The sequence below is a fragment of the Zalophus californianus genome, chromosome 2 (assembly GCF_009762305.2).
Source record: "Zalophus californianus isolate mZalCal1 chromosome 2, mZalCal1.pri.v2, whole genome shotgun sequence".
Taxonomy (NCBI): Eukaryota; Metazoa; Chordata; class Mammalia; order Carnivora; family Otariidae; genus Zalophus; species Zalophus californianus.
Window position 1 is genome coordinate 21123467 of NC_045596.1, and position 19510 is coordinate 21142976.

Below are 19510 nucleotides of genomic sequence, written 5' to 3' on the forward strand. Positions count from 1 at the left end.
AAACACTGATGGTATCTAATCTTTTTCTGCCCATAAACAATAGAATGTAAGTAGATTTTACCACCTCTGTAATGTGTCAGTTTCAGTTTTAATACACTATTCTGAGAAATTTTTGTGAACTAATATAGCATTTTTGGCTGTTTTGCTTTTAATCATCATGAAAAATGCATCATTTCACTGGAAGGAACCAAGGAAAAAGATTTTCTTCATCTAAATTGTACAAATTTGATAATGCACAAACAGGAATTGCATTATCCTGGCAAACAACAAGCAGTTTCTCAGAAGAGATAGGCTGCTTTAAAAATAATGTAGGAATCACTCCCACTACAAATAGGTAATTATTTCTGAATATTAGCTCTGATAATATGTGACCCTAACAGACAAAATGAAGCTGAAAGTTATTATATTGTGATTTCTTAATGATGCTGAATTATTTATGCCAAACCTCCTCAACATATCCCAACTTCCTTTACAGTAATTTTTTTAAATGAAAACTTCTTAATAAAGAAGCAAGATTTGGGGAGGGGTGGAAATGGCATAAAATTATAGGTTAATTGGCATAAGTAAAAAGGCAGAAAGATGGCTTCAAATCTGGTTTGTCCTCTTCTGATCTGGATGTAAAAACAGCCAAATTTCAGCACTGTGTGTGTGTGTGTGTGTGTGTGTGTGTGTGTGTGTGAGTGATGGGGGTGAATTAAGTTTCAGCACTGCGTGTGTGTGTGTGTGTGTGTGTGTGTGTGTGTGTGTGTGTGTGTGTGTGATGGGGTGAATTATAAATATGAATAACTGGCCTGAGGGTTTTCTCATTTATAATTTGCATTCAGAATTTGAATGCTCATCACTTTTCCTTTTCCCATGGAGAATTTTCCAAAAAGGGGTAGAAATCCTCAAGTCTATACTTTCGAAAGACCTTGGTCTCTACATACTGCTGAGTCTAAAGAACTTAAAATTGTAAAGGTTGTTGCTCTCTACTGGTATTGTTCAAAATCTTCTTAAAGGAATGACACAGTTAAAGTACTTTGAGCAGCTTAAGTGCAATGGAAGAAATTTACTATTACTAGGGCAGACGTCTGAATAAAGTCAGCTTACCTCTCCCCCTACCATTTTCCACTCCTGATTAATTTCTTGCATCATTTCTATCATTATTTAAAATAGTCTTACTTATTTGTTTACCCTTTTATTATCTTTGTCTCCATCCCTGAACACAAGAGCAGTGATCTTGTCTTACTTGCTCGAACCTGGATCCCCAGTACCTAGAACAGTGCCTTGCAGAGTAAGTGTTCAGTAAATACTTTTTTGAATCCCTGGATGATAGAGGAATAGATTCAATGAGGTGAAAATGCATAGAATAAATTGAGCCATCAGCGCCCTGAATGATGTATTTGGTGAAGTAGAGGCAATAGGCAGAAAACGGAGTTAATGAGTTACCCAATGGCAAATTTAGAAGGTTCTACTGAGACAGACTTAGTTTATCTGGCCCGTGTTTCCAGACAGAGGCCTTTATAGTGAATTTCTTAAGAAAGTTACAGATGAATGAATACCCTAAAACATCCAGAGAGGGGCTTTGCTGATCCTATGGCTACCTTGGGCCAGGCACTTTGCATACATATTACATGTGTTACTTATTATTCACTACAAATGTATGAGGTGAGTATTAATATTAACCTCCTTTTGCAGACAATCCCAGACGTTAAGGAACATACTCAAGGTTACCCAGTTGGTATGAACTAAAATCCCTCCCCTGTGCATCACACGGCCTCTGTGATGTTCCTTTAGTCATGAGTCCAAATTAAAAACACAGACACTGTTATATTTGGTTTAGATCCTTTTTTCCAAGTTCTATTTTGTACTGAGCCTTGATAACTTTGCTGCAAAAAAGACAGTTAATTATAGAATATTCCTGGAAGGATACTCAAGAAATTGGTTATAGGATTTCCTTTTGAAAGGTTAACTAACTGGAGACCACAGCCAGAGGGATATTTGCTTTCCTCTGCCATTGAGTGTTGCCAGCTAAAAGGCAGGATACCCACTTACATTTGAATTTCAGATAAACAACAAATAATTTTTAGTACAAATATGTCCCAAATACTGGATGGGGCAAATTTATACTAAAAATTTATTTGTTGTTTATCTGAAATTTAACTGTACTTTAACTTGTGTCCTATATTTTTATTTGCTAGATCTGCAACTCTATGTGCATTCACTACTATAAATTTTAAATTTTGTTCCATGTGTACATATTATTCATCCTAAAAAAGTAATCAAAAATTTCTTAAAGTGGTTTTTACAGTTTGTCTCATATCAAAAGGCAATTTTAGCAAAGGATAAGAAGTAGACATAGTGTAGACTGAAATTAAACATGTGGCCTAAGGATAATTTTTCTAAATAAGTAAAAAAGAACTAAATAATTCTGGCATGCATTTTGCCAGCAGAATACAGCTAAGGGGGAAAAAAAAGTCTGAAAACACACTTTCTGATGAAGTTGTAGTCATTGGGGCCCTGAAGGAGACACTTCAGTCATGGATCCTGGGACAAGACCAAGTCAGGAGAGGAAAGAAATTGTTACCTGTATTCACAGCACTTTCAGGGCCATTAAGGTGGAGCCTTAAACTGACTGAACTTTAGAGCTGGTAGGATCTTTGGGGATTTTCTTTTCAGTTTCTTCATCCTTTCCTGCACATTTGAAAATAAGGAAGTTCCATTTCCTACTCCAACCCCCCACGACTCCCCACCCCCATCACCAGCTCTCATGGGTCGCCTAGAGAGGGTGTCCCAATTCTTAGGTTCTCAAGGTAACATTAACATACCTATTATGTAATTACCCTACAAGTCTCAGCCTTGGGATCTTAATTCACCAATGGTAATGAAAGAGAAAGTGACCCAGCAGGCCTAGTATAGGACGGGTTATAGGAAAGGTCAGAAGCGCCCACAGCATTCCCATTCTAGCTCTCTCTGTAACTGAGTGCGCGCTAAGGAAAGTTACTTACTTTCTCCGAGCCACAGCTTCCTCAGCTCTTAAAGGGGGTGTTAGGAGTCCTCTTCAGGGTTGTGGGGGAATCAAATGGGATCATCATGTACAGTAAGTTCTTGGATTAAGTTGGTACTCAGTCATTTCAACTATGATTTTCATCTTAAAATAAGATCAGTCCACTTCTGAAATGAAACTAGAGGGTAAATCAACTGACATAGTGATGACTATTCCCTAATTTTCTATGGAGTTTATTATTTATTTGTCTGTACTCGAATATTTATATCAGCATATGACCAAGACAAAAATTATCATGTAATTGAATACAGTTAAATTTTATTTTTTTTCTGCCTTTTTTTTTGGCTAACAGCTTTATTGAGACACACGTCACATACCACCTAATTCACCCATTTAAGGTGTACATTCAAGGGTTTTTAGTATATTTAGAGCTGTGCAATCATCACCATACTTTTAGAACATTTTCATCACTCCAGAAAAAGTCCTTCACCCATTAGCAGTCACTCCCCTCCCCCACCCCCCATACTCCCTGGCCCTAGGCAACATTTTTCTTTCTTTTTTTTTTAAAGATTTTATTTATTTATTTGTCAGAGATTGAGAGAGAGAGAGCACAAGCAGGGGGACTGGCAGGCAGAGGGAGAAGCAGGCTCCTCCCCGCTGAGCAAGGAGCCCCATGCGGGACTCGATCCCAGAACCCTGGGATCATGACCTGAGCTGAAGGCAGATGCTTAACCAACTGAGTCACCCAGGCATCCCCCTATAATATTTTATTTTATATATATAATATTTTATTTTATAGATATACCACATTTTATTTAACTATTCAGCAGTTGATGGACATTTGGGTTGTTTCTACTTTTTGGCTATTATGAATAATGCTGCCATGCATATTCGTGTACAAGCTTTGATGTGGATATATGTTCTCAGTTCTCTTGGCCATCGCGTGGGAGTGGGATTGCTGGGTTTACCTTTAGCCATTCGAGGAACTGGCAGACTGTTTTTCAAAGTGGCTTCATCATTTTGTATTTCCATCACATTAATGTGTGAGAGTTCTGATTTTGTACCTCCTTGCCAACATCTGTCATTATCTGTCTTTTTGGTTACTGCCATCCTAGTGGGTGTGAAATGGTATCAGATTGTGGTTTTGATGTGCATTTCCTGGATGGCTAATAATGTTGAATATTTTTCCATGAGCTTATTGATCATTTACATATCTTCTCTGGAGAAATGTTTATTTAAACCATTTGCCTATTTTAATTTTTATTTATTTATATATTGTTTAAAGGTTTTATTTATTTATTTGACAGAGAGATAGCAATAGCAGGAATACAAGCAGGGGGAGTGGGAGATGGAGAAGCAGGTTCCCTGCTGAGCAGGGAGCTGGATGAGGGGCTCTATCCCAGGACCCTGGGATCACGACCTGAGTTGAAGGCAGATGCCCAACGCTGAGCCACCTAGGTGCCCCTCATTTACCTATTTTTAAATTGGGTTGTAGTTTTTATTATTCAGTTTAAGAACTGTTTATCTATTTATATATGTTTATATATTCTGGATACTAGATCCTTGTCAGATATATGATTTGCAAATATTTTATTCCACTCCGTGGGGTGTCTTTTTCACTTTCTTGAGAGTGTTCTTTGAAGCATAAAAGTTTAGTTTTGATGAAATCCAGTTTATCTGTTTTTTGGTCTTTTGTCGCTTATACTTTTGTTGTCTAAGAAACCGTTGCTAGTACAAGGTCATGCATATTTACCTTAATGCTTTCGTCTGAGTTTTACAGTTTTAGCAGTCATTCCCCTCCCCGCCCCCATTTCGGTCTCTGATCCATTTTAAGGTCATTTTTATATACGTTGTGAATCTTTTGCCTGTAGATATCTAGTTGTCCCAACCCCATTTGTTGAAGACTGTTTCTTCCCCATTAAACTGTTTTGACACTTACGCTGGAAAATTAATTGACCACAAATGTGAGGGCTTATGTCTGCTCTCATTCTATTCCATCGATTTGTATGCCTACTTTATTCCAGTACCACATAGTCTTGATTACTATAGTTTTGTGGTAAGTTTTGGAAAGGGGAAAAGTAAATCTTGCAACTTTGTTCTTTTTCAAGACTGCTTTGGTTATTCTGGTTTCCTTGAATTTCTATATGAATTTTAGGAACAGCTTGTCAATTTCTGCAACGTGGACAGTTGATATTTTGATTGTTACTATGTTGACTCTACTGATCAATCTAGGAGTGTTGCCATCTTGATAATCATTTCTTTCAATCTATGAACATGAGATGCCTTTCCAGTTATTTAGATCTTTTTAAATTTCTTTCAACAATGTTTTGTAGTTTTCAAAACATAAGAACTGAACTTTTTTTTATTAAATTTATTCCTAAGTATTTTATTCTTTTTGATGCTATTGTAAATGGAATTGTTTTCTTAATTTTATTTTTGGCTTGCCCATTGCAAATATATAGAAATATAATGGATTTTTGTATATTGATCTTATATCCTGCAACCTTGCTAAATTTGTGTATTAGTTCTAATACTTTTTTAGTGGAGTCCTTAGAATGTTCTACAAGATCATGTCATGTGCAAATAGAAATAGTTTTGTGTTTTTCTTTCTTTTTTTTAAGATTTTATTTATTTATTTGAGAGAGAGTCAGAGAGAGCATGAGCGAGGGGAGGGTAGAGGGAGAGGGAGAGAGACAAGCAGACTCACTGTGAAGCAGGGAGCCCAATGTGGGGTTTGTTCCCAGGACCCTGAGATTATGACCTGAGCCGAAGGCAGACACTTAACTGACTGAGTCACCTGGGCACCCCATTTTTGCTCTTTTCCAATCTGGATGCCTTTTATTTAATTTTCTTGCCAAATTATCTGATTAGAACCTCCAGTACAATGTTGAATAGAAGTGGTAAAAATGGAAATCTTTCCCTTCTTCCTGATGTTAGTGTAAAAACATCAATCTGTTACCTTTCAATATGATATTTGTTCTGGATTTTTCATAGATGCCCTTTATCAGGTTGAACAAGTTTCCTTCTATTCTTAGTTTGTTTGATGTTTGCTATTATAGATCTTCCTTGATTTATGATGGGGTTATGTCCAGATAAATCCAACATAAGTTGAAAATATCATAAGCCAAAAATGCATTTAATACACCTAACCTACCAAACATTATAGCTTAGTTAGCCTAGCCTATGTTAAACATGCTCAGAATATTTACATTGGCCTATAGCTGGGCAAAATCATCTAACAAGAGCCTACTTTATAATAAAGTATTGAATATCTCATGTAATTTATTGAATACCATACTAAAAGTGAGAAACAGAATGATTGTATGGGCATAGAATGGTTGTAAGTGTATCGGTTGTTTACCCTCGTGATTGTGTGGCTGATTGTTGCATCTTGCTGGCACTGCCCAGCATTTTGAGAGTATCATACCACGTATTGCTAGCCTGGGAAAAGATCAAAATTCAAAATTTGAAGTATGGTTTGTACTGAATGCATATCACTCTCACACCGTCATAAAGTCAAAAAATTGTTAAGTTGAACAATTGTAAGGTAAGGGCCATCTGGGTTTTGTTGAGGATTTTGTGTCTATATTTACAGTGTTTTTCTCTTGTGGTGTCTTTGGTGAATTATTTTTAAAAATAATGATCATACCAAAAAATCTACAAGGGTATCTTCCTTGGCTACCTATCCTTAGCCATTCATTAGTTCATATAAATAGCTATTTAAAAATAAATCTTTTTGAATCCCTTACCATTTTTATTTTCATAAATAAGTTATTAAAATCATAATCAGCTACTGAGTATTTGACATAAGATATTCTCTATCAAGTTGTAATAATAAAATCATTTGAATTTCTATTGTAAAAAAAAAAACTCACTGACAAGCAGAAACTCCATTTCTAGAGGTATAAATTGTGTAAGTCATGCTCTCTGAGCCTCATTTGTAAAAACAGGAATAAAGGGGAGCCTGGGTGGCTCAGTCAGTTAAGCTTCCGATTCATGATTTTGGCTCAGGTCATGATCTTGGGGTTGTGACATCAAGCCCCATGTTGGGCTCTGTGCTGGGGGTGGAGCCTGTTTGGGAATCTCGTTCTCTCTTTCTCTCTCTTAAAAGAAACAAACAGACAAACAAAAACACCAGGAATAAAATCCCCTCCCTCCTACTTTGTCCTGAGGACTGATTGAGATGATATATGTGAGAAGGCTTGGGACAGTGTAGACTCAATTATATTTTCTGTCGATTCACAAATTTCGTATCATAGTATCCCTTTAAATAGAAAGCTGCTTGCCTGCATGTTAGATTGGCATACAACTTTTCAAAAACACTCTATTGCATAAAACTAAATACTTCTGTATGTAATCTGTTTTTCAGAAGTTATCTTTCAGTTCTTAAGTCCTTTTTTTGCCTAGATTCTTTGATTTGTTGCCTATTTTGGAAACTTGGAAAGTACCATGCAAATACAGACATAGTTTTGCTAAGTTAAAAATAAAATACTTAGTGTTTGCTGGTGAAGGAAAATATGATGCTATGTAGGTAAAACTGTGTGATGAAAATCAGATTCACATTTCATAAGAACATTTCTGGAGAACCTTAGACTTGAGAAGTAGGAGCCAAATGCTTCTCCCAGACGATAGTTTATAACTGTCACTGAAGTCAAGAGTAATTCTGAGGGTAGAATTTAAGCCAAGTGTTTGGAAAGCTGGGAGAAAAAAAAAAGAAGAAGAAGAAGCATGCATAAATTTCCAAATCTTTCCAAAGTACTTAGATGGGAGGCAATTTGTAGTTAAGATCTTGAGAAATGTTTTTTCCACTAGTGGGATATTTATAACACCTTAATATAACTTATTTTAGTTTCCACAGGATGCTAATCATGATAGAATTTAGTTAAATAACGATTTAAGTAGCAAAAACTACATATACGACAATACCAGTTATAATATGTAACATGGAATCTTTATTTTTTAAAATTTCTATTTAGTTTTTTAAAAACACATGTTGGCTTTTATTTTATTTATTTATTTGTTAAGTAAACTCTATACCCAATGTGGGGCTCAAACTCACGACCCTGAGGTCAAGAGTCGCACACTCTACTGACTGTGTCAGCCAGATGCCCCTAACACAAAGTCTTTAAAGATACCTTTAAATACAGAGTTTCTCTAAATGCCTTTTACAAATAAAATATATCATTATGAGATTGAGATGAAACTTTTCAAACATACCTCTTGCATAAAATTAAGCCCATACTCAAGATTTATTAATAGCCTAATAATTAGAAATTATCTTAGATACCTCCAGTAATTTCACAAGGTCTCTTTTTTTAAATTCCTACATGTTGACATAATTAAAATTTTTAAAATCGTTAAAAAATTGTTAAAATAAAATATATGGACATCCTGATATAATGGCAATTATTAAAAGGGACAATGTACAACTTTGATTATGATGTTCCAGGGGATTCGTGGTTAATCACCTATCTCTGACCCAGCTAGGTATTTCACAAGACAGGAGTTGATATCTCTTACTATTTGTCAGTGCTTGAATAGACTGGCTCCAAAGTTGATCTTAGTCTATTTTGGACAAGGGTGCTAGCCACAAAGGGCATATCTACCAGCTGATGCTTATCATTACACTATCTATGACACAAAGTAACACAGATGCAAAGAGTAAAACCTTTCTGGTAAGCTTTCTTTGAAAAACTGATAAAGGCCATCTGTGCCCAAGGTTAATAGTAACACAGGCCAGAGGAGAAAAACATATGATCTTTTTCTGTTCTCTTAATTTCGTATATAACCATAGTCAAATTTTTACAAATAAATGTGCCAACCAAAAATAAATACAGTAAACTTATTGAGAGACAATTCTTTCCATTTAATCATCTACATAAATATCTGGTTTGATCTGTGCAACAAATCTGTAAGGGAGATAGTACTAGTCCATGTAATAGAAAAAAAAACAAAAACAACAAAAGAAAACCAAACTGAGCAACAGTATGGGTGAGAAAATTTCCTAAAGAGGTAACATTTACAGATGTTATTAATATTATTATATTATTAATAACTGTGTACAGGTGTACACAGTTATTTCGTGTGATGTCTGAAATGATTCTTAAAATGTGCCTAAGCAAGAAGTTTTACCTTCCCCATTAGCAGATGAGAAAAAATTAGTTTGCCCACAGTTGGCCTTCTGACTAGTGGTGGAGGTAGGACTCCATGGTACACTAGTCCAGTGCTCTTTCCTTCATATCCCAGCTGTTTTTTAATTTTTTATTTGATTTTTCTTAAAGATTTTATTTATTTATTTGTCAGAAAGAGAGGAGAAGGGAGTACAAGCAGGCGGGGACGGCAGGCAGAGGGAGAAGCAGTCTCTCTGCTGAACAAGGAGCCCGACACAGGACTCGATCCCAGGACCCTGGGATCATGACCTGAGCCGAAGGCAGATGCTTAACCAACTGAGGCACCCAGGTGTCGCCCCAGCTGTTTTTTTAACTATGTGTGTTCAACACTGGCTCAACACAGAACCAAAAACCACTGCAATATAGGATACATGACAAAGGGGAGAGTTTAGGAAATCAAAATTTTTATATATTACCTTGTAAACAAATAACTGGTATTTTATGATTCATGTGGTATTGTCTTTTTTTCTGTATAGTGTTGTCATTTTTGTCATTTTTTTGTAAAAGTGGCTTTCTCTTGTTTATATCCTAAAAAGAACAAGGCATATCAATCACACATGGAAACATTTTCTTCCAATTACATTAGCTATGAAAACTTTTGACAAATTATTAGATTTGTACACACCAAATGTGCATTTGATTCCATTCACGTTTCCCATCACTAGAGTAAACGGCCCGTTCTTTTTCTTACTTCACTTTCCTGAACTGCTGCGCATGTTAGCAAGTTATGTAAAGCTTTGGGCCTGCAAAAAAAAAAAAGAAAAAGAAAAAAAAATCAAATTCCCAGGGTCAAAGAATCCTATGAAAATCAAACACAATTGGTAAGAGAAGAGTGAATATTTATTTTTGTTCCTCAAGTTCTCCTAAAGCCCACTCCATGACTCATTTTCAGTGTTCTCTTTATTTCTTTTAATCCTTATTTTCCTTCTAGAATTACATAGTCTTATGGAATCCTTGTCACTCTTTCAATCTCCTGTACATTTTATTAACCTTGATTAACATGTAGAAAACAATGGGGGTACTGTTATTAAGAAAGGGGGGATTCATGCTTATAAAGATGAATGAAAACCATAAGTTAATAAATTTTTCTGGGGTAGGGCGCCTGGGTGGCTCAATTGGTTAAGCGTCTGCCTCTGTATTAGGTTGTGATCCCGGGGTCCTGGGATTCAGCTCCAAGTCAGGCTCCCTGTTGAGCATGGTGTCTTCTTCTTCCTCTTCCTCTACCCCTCCCCCCTGCTCATGCTCTCTCTCTCTCTCTCTCTCTCAAATAAACAAATAAAATTTTAAAAAAATACAAAAATTTCTCTGGAGTAAAAGTTGTTAATTTTTTTGTATTTTTTTATTTAAATTCAATTTAGTTAACATATACTGTATTATTAGTTTCTGGGGTAGATGCTAGTGATTCATCAGTTGCATATAATAACCAGTGCTCATGACATCACATGCCCTCCTTAATGCCCATCACCCAATTACCCCCATCCCCCCACCCACCTCCCCTCCAGCAACCCTCAGTTTGTTTCCTATAGTTAAGAGTCTCTCATGGTTTGTCCCCCTCTCTGTTTTCATCTTATTTTTCCTTCCCTTCCCCTATGTTCATCTGTTTTTTTTCTTAAATTCCACATATGAGTGAAATCATATGGTATCTTCTTTCTCTGAAAAAGTTCCTAATTTTTTTTAAAGATTTATTTATTTATTTGACAGAGAGAGAGCGAGCAAGAGGGAACACAAGCAGGGGAAGTAGGAGAGGGAAAAGCAGGCTCTCCGCTGAACAGGGAGCCCAGTGGAGCTCAATCCCAGGTCCCTGGGATCATGACCTGAGCCGAAGGCAGACGCTTAACGACTGAGCCACCCAGGTACCCTGTAGGTTCCTAATTTCTAATATGAGTTGTCAGTAAGGCTTTACTGACCGACTTACAACTACCTCATGATCCAATCACATCAAACCCTGCTTTCCAGCCCGAGAGGCTCTCATTGGCCATCTACAGGAGGTTTCCCAAACTTTTTGGACGTGTGCACCTCTTAAAGTTGAATAATAATAACAGTGATACTGCCATTTCTGAGTGGGATAGAATAAAGAAATGAATTAACAGCAATCTGGATAAAATCACCACTATATTCAGCAACTTAAACACTGATTTTTGAAGTGTTGAAAATTCTTGCAAAGCATGTGAAATATCTTTATTAGATGAATGCAACTTACAGATTTATTGAATAAAAATAATAATGATAAAAACTAACACTACCACAGCAGTTATGTGACAGGTATCATTGTAAATGATTTAGACATCCTCAACACTTTGAATCCTCATGATGTAATAAACGTCTTGAATCCTCACGACCACCCTGTGAATCAGGTGCTATTATCTCCATTTTGTGGAGAGGAAACTCAGGCATTAAAAACAGGCAGTAACTTGCCTAAGGTCTTAGAGCCAGAACCCACGCAATGTGGTGCCGGAACCCATGTTCTTCATCATGAGGCTGCCCAGCAAAATATTCAATGTTTTACTGTGTCTCATTAATAGAAGATGGTGTAACTTAGTCTTTGAATAAGAGCAATGTTGAAATGTGCCACTGGGTTTAAGCCACCCCAGCAAAGCATGCCCCCTTCATGAATGTGCTTATCTTACTGCCACTAACTGCTTCACATGCCCATTGCATACACACTAAGGGGATCTGAAACTCATTCCTTTTAATATTTAAATATCTTTATTGTTTTTTAAAAAAAGAAACCATATGCTGTTACCCCCTTTAATGTTAAACTCTTGAAGAAAGATTACGTCTAACCCCTACGACAAAGATTCTCAAAGTTTGGCTCATGGACAATTTGCATCAGAGTCCCTGACCAGCCTGCTAGAAATGCCTGTTCCCAGGTTCAGCCCAGATTTACTCATTTAGAGTCTTAGGGAGTGGGACGCAGGGGATTCTGATGCCAAGTTTTGAGGACCTTCCTCCAGATCCTTCTTGTGACCCTGCTTAGGATGCCTAACCCCTGCTTCTACACGCACCAAACCCCCACCTGGAGTTCCCCTGAGTACAAGATACCCTTTCACACCTCAGAGCCTGAACATGTTGTTTCCTGTGCTTCTCATGCTTCTTCTCCCTTTGATGGTCCTCTAAACTCCCCCTCTATTAAGAGTCAGTTCAACAGTCCTCTGTAAGTTTTCCTGGGGTCCATCAGTCCAGAGTTAGGTGCTTCTTCCATTGTACTCCAATGCCCTTAAACTCATTGATCTATCCTAGAATTACACTGCAACTGGTCTGTGTACTGTTAGCGAGGGAGTCCCCTGAGATCTCTGCATTTATCTAACTTTTTAAACCACCAAAGATCATGCCTAACATGAAGTGGTAGGGACTCTAAACTTGCTGTTTGGACTTGCTTGTGAGTTCAGTGTTACCCAGTGACTGGAGTAAAGTACTGACAGTTCTGCAGTTAATTGTACTGAGATGGTAGGTCAAGTCCATCATTTCTATTAGAAAATAATGTTCTAGCATCTCATGATGTAATAAACGTCTTGAATCCTCACCACCAGGAGATAGAACCAAGGAAATAATTTCATTCTTTCAATTTTTTTTTCTTCTTGCACATTTAATCCTTTTCTTCCGTTTTCCCTTTTTTATGTTTTGTATTTTGAATAGGCAATGCATGTACCAGGTACAAAATTCCAAGTATCCAAGACAGCTGACTGGGAGATAAGTCACCTCCTCACCACACCCTCCAACCACTGAGTCCCTTACAGTTTCTAGTGTGCCCTTCCAGAGCCATTTTAGATACACAGAGGCAAATAAGTATGTATTTATCATCTAACGCTATTTTGTACCTTGCTTTTTAAACTTTGTTATCTTTCCATATAAGTACATAAAAAGCAGCCTCAGCTTATTAACAGATGCATACTATTTAATTCTGAGAATATATCATGATTTTTAAATTAAGTTTTTAATTTTAATTCCAGTATAGTTAACATACAGTGTTATATTCGTTTCAGGTATGATTGTTTTTTTAAAATAAGACACCTCTTGATTGATGTGTAGGTTGTTACCAGTATTCTCTACCATCAATGATGCTGCAATATATAGGTAATTTTATACACGTGTGAGTCTAACTGTAGGATAGATTTCCAAAAGTGGAATGGTAGGATTAACAGGTAGTGACAAGTTTTGGAAAAATGGTTTCATAATGATTATGCCCATTTTCACTCCCAATAGAACATATGTGAATACCTATTTCTTGATATCTTGCCAGTAGTATTTTCTTTTTTTTAAGATTTTATTTATTTATTTGAGAGAGAGAGAGAGAGCTAGTGAGCACAAGTGGGGAAGGAAGGAGAAACAGACTCCCCTGCTGAGCAGGGAGCCCGATGTGGGACTCCATCCCAGAACCCTGGGATCACAACCTGAGCTAAAGGCAGATGCTTAACCGACTGAGCCACCCAGGCACCCCTTGCCGATAGTATTTTCTTTCCTGAGGTTCTAAAATGAACAAAGGAAACCTTTCAAGTAAGTGTAGATTCATCTACTGCTCCTAACCCAGGAGCAAGTTTTTTTTTTTTTTTTTTTTTTTGCATTAAGTCAACGTAGATGATTGCTCTATAGGATCTCCTTTCCCCAGACAGGCTGGCGCTGCAGCATTTATTGTTGGTCTAACCCCAATACTGTTTTCAACCCTAGAAGGCTTTGCCAGTCTTCAGAATCATTTCTCTTCTGCTGTAGAGTGGGAGACATCCTGTTCATTCTACAAATACTTACTGAGCACCTACCAGGCACGAGGCATTGTTCTAGTGGCTTAGGTTTAAACAATGAACAAAATAGACAAAAGTCCCTGTCGTTATTAAGATTACATTATAATGGGAGGAGGCAGAGAGTAAACACAATACACAGGTATGATACATGGTATGTTAATTTATAAATGCCTTGGGAAAAATAGAGGAGGGAATAGGGAGTATGAGGAGTCATCTTCGTGGAGGGTGGTTACAAAAGGCCTCGCTGAGGTGACATTTAAGCAAATATCTGAAAGCAGTGAAAAAAAATGAGCAAGATATCTGAAGGAAAAGAGCAAAAGAAGTTGGTAGTGTGTCTGGTATGTCCTGGGACAGCAAGTTAGACTGCTGGTTAGAGCTTAGTGAGCAAGGGGAAGAGGAGGAGGTGAGGTCAGGGAGGTCAGGGGATTTGAAATAGGTCAGATGTGTAGGTCCTTATAGTGAAATAGGAAAACCATGGAAAGTTCTAGAGGGTTGTTCTGAATGCCCTACTGAGAACAGGCTGAGAGAGGGCAAGAATGGAAGAAGGGAAAACCAGTTTGGAGACTTTCTGTAAACCAGGTGGGAAAGGAGATGGGTCACGGTGGGCTGGGAGCCATGATGGTGTAGAAATATTTGGACTACAGGTCTGTTTTGAAGGAATGGCTGGCATGATTTGGTTAGACAGGACATTCGATGTGAGAGGAAAAGGAAGCAAGAATAACTCCAAGGTTCTTGGCTTAAAGAAGGAGGATAGAGTTGTCATTTACTGGATTGGGGAAAGACTGCAGGCAGATCATGTTTTAGGGTGAAGATGAGTTGTGATCTGGCTTGTGGCTACCATGGCTTTCTGTGGCTGGGGTTCTCAGATGGCCAGTGTTCCAAATTAAGTTAATGGCCTGGACTAGACTATGACTGAAATGCCTTCTTGGGATGAAGACTTTAAGGAATCTGCCCATGGGCATTGTCCTCCTGAGCTACCCTGTTCCAAAGCAGACTTGTAGTGAGCTATTGTATTAAATGTCCTTATATCTTTTTTTTTTCTGTGTCAAACACTTAATCAAAGGGATAGGAAAATGCACACACATATCATCACACATAACTAAAACGTTGAAAACAACTCAAAAACTTGATTTCTTGTCCACTACATAACAAGCAGAACATGAGCCTCTATTAGAGGACTCCCTGTCCTCCAAAAATCAAAACAATTCAATTCCACATTTGCGGGTCTGTGATATCACCAAGCCCCCAGCTCCTAGAAAATGCCAGGCTGGGCTGGTAAAGAAACCATACCAGGGCAATCTGAAATGTGCCTGATTGAAGAATGTAACCAGGAATGCACGGGACAAATAAATAATTCAAGAGAAGGATACACTTAAAACAGTCGTAGCTAAAACATCTGATGAAACAATACCTAAGATGGAATGAATATTTCAGCAAACGCATGGAAAGTGAAGGAAAGAAAAGCCATTATTTTAACTCTTGTTAGCGGGAGGAAAGGAAAACAAAACACAAGAACAGAAACTCACATATACGAATTACTTCAAAAGGCTAGGAAGAGATTAGGGGAAAGAAATTTTTAAATTGTGTCCTTGAATGGGGGACGGAATCTATACTGGGCAACATGGCAAGAGCGCAGAGAGCCGTATTTTTTCCCTATTCCACTCGCGATGCCAGCGGGTAGATCAGAAAGAAAACAACCAATAGCTACAAGAGAGTAACTAAGGAAATCCTAACTCGTTTTAAACCAAGTGGTGGCCAGACTAGGTGACTCAGAGGCATGACTCAAACCCAACACTGGGGGCCGTCAGCTCCCGGAGGCCGGGGGCGCGGCGTCAAACACATTTTAGGAAAGTACCAGGCTCGAGGAAGGCGACAGGAAACCTCCCCAGGGGATCGGCCTGGGGCTCCTCCTGCCCTACAGTCTGACCTCTTACCATCTACACCAAGAGGAGTTTCTAATCTCCTGGCTTCCCCTTCTTCCTTTACAGCCCGCCCACCCCACCACCCATTTTTCTTCCACAAAGTGTCACGCGGCGTGTGTATGCAAGACGCCGTGCCCCCTCCCAGCGGCTCCCCACCACGCGCTCACCCGCCCCGCCTCCTCGGCGAGCCGCTCCCTTCCCACCCCGCCCGCGCCCGCCGCCCGAACACGCGCCGCACGAACAGCGCCTGGAGCTGCACTAGACAAACACCTGTCCCGCCTGGGCTCCGCGAGATTTGGGGGCGAAGGCATAGGCAACAGTGGGCGCGTTCTCGCGAGGTTTAGGAAATTTCCCACGGCCCGTGTTGTGTCTGAGCTGAGTAGTGGAAGGCGGTGGGAAGGAGGTGTAGCGTGAGACTGGGCTGCCCGCATTGGGCACATGCGCAGTGCCGCTCGCGAGTGCCGCGCCAATCCTGCAGCGCCTTCAGCAGGTCTCCGGCAGCGAATTCCAGTTCTCCGGGTTTTGGGGCTCCCTACAGGAGGCAGAGCTCGATCTGGGAAACTCTAGGAATTGAAAGGGCAAGCCTGGCGGGGGTGGCGAGGTGGAGAAAGGGATGTGGCAGGTAGGAAGGAGGGGTCAGGATTCGAGCCCTTCTCCTTTCTATTAAATGCCCAGACGGACTAAGTTTGCTCCGGCGTTTCCAGGCTTAAGTTGCCTGAAGTGCGTTCCGGGCAGCGACCAGCGTCCTCGACTATGCCAGGCCCACGGAAGGACCCGAGCAGTGTCTGTCCCCAGTCCACCTGGGTTCACACACGGCTGGGGACGGCGATGAGGTGCTAAGGAGGCTCACACAGCAGGCCGCTCTCTGCCCCGGGGGCATCTCTGGTTTGAGTGCGAGTGGGGCCTCAATTCCAACGCAGTTTTCACCTCTGGAGAAAACTACGCGGCGCTCTGGCATGCATATACGAGGTGGACATTAGGGGTGTCTTTGCCAGAGGCCTTGGCCTGACCTCATTTCACACCCAAGGAGAAGAAAGCTAAGTCCTCAGAGCTCAACTGCGAAAGTTTTACATTTACAGAGCTCTGAAGGGTCACAGCCCACGTTGTCATCTTGTCTGTCTGTGCGCAAGCATGGGGGGGGGGTCGAAGAGAGCGAAGACAGTTCTAGGTTTGTCACTTGCCGAACTCCAGGCATCTCTGTAGCTCCAGCATCTAACGCAGACATTTGCATAAGGGAGGTGTCCAATGAACGTCTGAATGAATGAAAAGGGCTGGGAACCAGAGTGAGCGGGAAGCCACTTGGAAAACACCCATTTGAGGAGGTGTTTCATCTAGGCCTGTGAAACGCGGCAGATTTTCCCAGGACCCCTCCTCCCTTCCCCTCGGCCCCGCCTCCTGACCCCTCCATTCCCCGTCCCCGTTGTAATCCCCTCCGGTTTTCCTCAGTCTCCACGTACGTCCCTCAGGGCGCGTCCCAAAACCCGGATAACCGGAACACTCCCCATGGACCACACTGAGGGCTCGCCCGCGGAGGAGCCGCCTGCGCATGCTCCATCGCTTGGGTAGGTGTCCAGGGAAGGCAGCGAGCAGGATCCCCCTACTCCGCGGGCGGCGCGAGGCGTTTGGCTCTTCGCGGCAGCTGCGAGGGGAAAAGAAGCGCGGGGGCTGGGTGGAATCGAGGAGTGAGGAAAAAGGGAAGGGGCGGGGGAGAGGGACCGGGGAAGGCGTCAGGGGGAATCTCGCGAGGGTTGGAGTTTTGGCGAGAGTTTGTGGAAGATGGCGCCTGTTGTGACAGGGTAAGTCTGGGGGAATCGGAGCGCTGGGAATCGGCAAAGTTGCGGGCGTCTCGCAGCCCGCGGCGGGCGGCGTGTTCGGGGGCCGCGGCGCGCTTGGCGTCCGGGGCCGCGGGGGCGGCGTCGCGTGCGTCGAGCGCGGCGGCGGCGGCGTGTGGCCGTGCGCTGCTCGCTCTGCGCCGCCGTGGCTCGGGCTCCGGCGCGTGAGGGCGGGCGGCGGCGGCGACGCCGGCGGGTGCGGGCGTGAGTGCGGCCGGGCGCGCGGGGCCCGCGGGCGCCGTGCGGGTCGCGCGCCTCTTGCGCCGCCGCCCGCGGGCCCGGCCTCCTGGCCCCTCTCAGCTTTGTTCCCCCAGGCGGTCGTCGCCTCCTCGCCGGGCGGGTGTCCCCGGCCCCGGGCGCTTTGTCTTTCCCCGCTGCCCCCCGCGACTCTCTACCCCGGGCCCTTTGTTTCACCGCCTTGGGCGCTTTGTCCGACCCGTCGCGCCCCGTATCCCTTTTTCATCTCCTCCCCTCAGCTGTCCTTCCTCCCGTGCCCCTTTGTTGTGCCCTTCGCTGTTCCGTACTTCAGTGACCTGCCACAGCCCAGGCACCGGATTCTGTCTTTTAATTTTTCTTCCATTATTTTTCTCACGTGTTTTCCTCTCACCTTTCTGTTTGGTACTTGATCACTCCCAGAGTCTTTGTCTCGCCCATTCAGTGGCTTATTCGCTTGGCACCCCCTTCCCCTCCCGTCATCGGTTGATTTATCCAGTACCCACGGAGTGTGTCGGCTGAACTGTCTCAGCCGCGGGGACTCCATCTGGTGCTTCTTCTGCGCGCAGACAGACCCTACGGTTTGTTGTTGTTTTTGTGGGTCTTAAAGAGGCGTGGGGATACTTAGTTTTCTCCTCGGCGTTCCGCACCCTTTTCTCTTGGGATTGTGTGTACGCACACGCGCGCACACACACACACACCCCTTTCTCTCGGGATTACAGTGTCTCCAGTTTTCTTCGCGGTCTCTTTGGGCCCTGTTTTGCTTGGAAACGGTAGCCCTGGAAAAAGATCTGGTCTCTAGGTTATTGCTCTTCCACCCCCGCCCCCTCTGCCCTTAGGCCGTTTCTGATGGCCTAGGCCAAGGTCAGCTGTCGTAGCTTTGCTTCTGGTTTACCTGAGGGTATTGTAGGAAGGTTAGAAGAGGTGCGAAGTTTTGGTTTTTGTTTTTTTCTTTTGGGTTTGTGAGACTAGTTTCAGATATTCACATTGGCTATTCATTTGGTACGTGAATAGTAGTAGCGTAAATTTTGATGTTAAAAACTTCTGAATATTCGTGGGGAAAATTTCAGCATTTTCTAGACAATAGGTCTGGAGTTAGTTATTTTACCAGTAATTCCTGCTGCTAAGGAAAAAGGGAGGCATCCTGCTTGGGAGTTTGATATAAATGCTTTACTTTTTCTTAATCGTTAGATAGTTTATAATTATGTGCTTTTGCTCTGTAGATTTGTGACAACCCTTCTGTCCATCTTGGGACTTGAAATGAGGAACACGCTTAAGAGTGCAGTTTCTCGTTGATGAATACTGCTTCTAGAATCTTTGTGGAATGCATTAATCAAATGCAATTAAAAGACATTTAAGTAATAGTCTTAAGTAAGGTAAAGTCACTTCTAATGTTAAAGGAGCTTTAAATTGTTCAGAGTGCTTATTGTTATGGTAATGTAAAAACTGGGAGTTGTGTGTGGCGGGGGGAGTGAGGTGTGGTGTATTTAAATAGCCTGAATATCTGGTGCTGGGGATAAGAAGTACTCAATTTACCAGGATTACTAGATTGAATATATTCTTCAGAAGTTGTTTTTTTCCCCCTTACTAGTTGATCACTAAGTTTGGAAGTTGTGTTACCCACAAAATCATTTGGAGTGTCATTTGCTTT

General features: G+C 41.3%; 1 protein-coding gene and 1 long non-coding RNA gene across 6 annotated transcripts in view; one reads left to right on the forward strand and one right to left on the reverse strand.

Annotated features, from left to right (window-relative positions):
- RBPJ (recombination signal binding protein for immunoglobulin kappa J region) overlaps positions 1–19510 on the forward strand; it is a 225233-nt gene that overhangs the window by 94004 nt on the left and 111719 nt on the right. For 2 of the 5 annotated variants that reach the window (XM_027598380.2, XM_027598383.2), the window contains exon 1: positions 17412–17610. The exons of 1 other annotated variant lie outside the window; for it this stretch is intronic. Coding sequence is in view for 1 of the 4 variants with exons in the window: in XM_027598383.2 (XP_027454184.1) it covers positions 17591–17610 (20 nt within the window). In the remaining 3 variants the exon portion in view is untranslated. Of the gene's footprint in view, positions 1–17355; positions 17377–17411; positions 17611–19510 lie in introns of those variants that run through there. 2 more of the 5 variants (XM_027598379.2, XM_027598384.2) reach the window with 2 other exon arrangements.
- Positions 9582–17260, reverse strand: LOC113924505. Its single transcript, XR_003520692.1, has 3 exons — positions 16085–17260; positions 9782–9899; positions 9582–9684 (listed from the first exon to the last, which is right to left on the reverse strand). It is a non-coding gene; the product is annotated as an uncharacterized LOC113924505 (long non-coding RNA).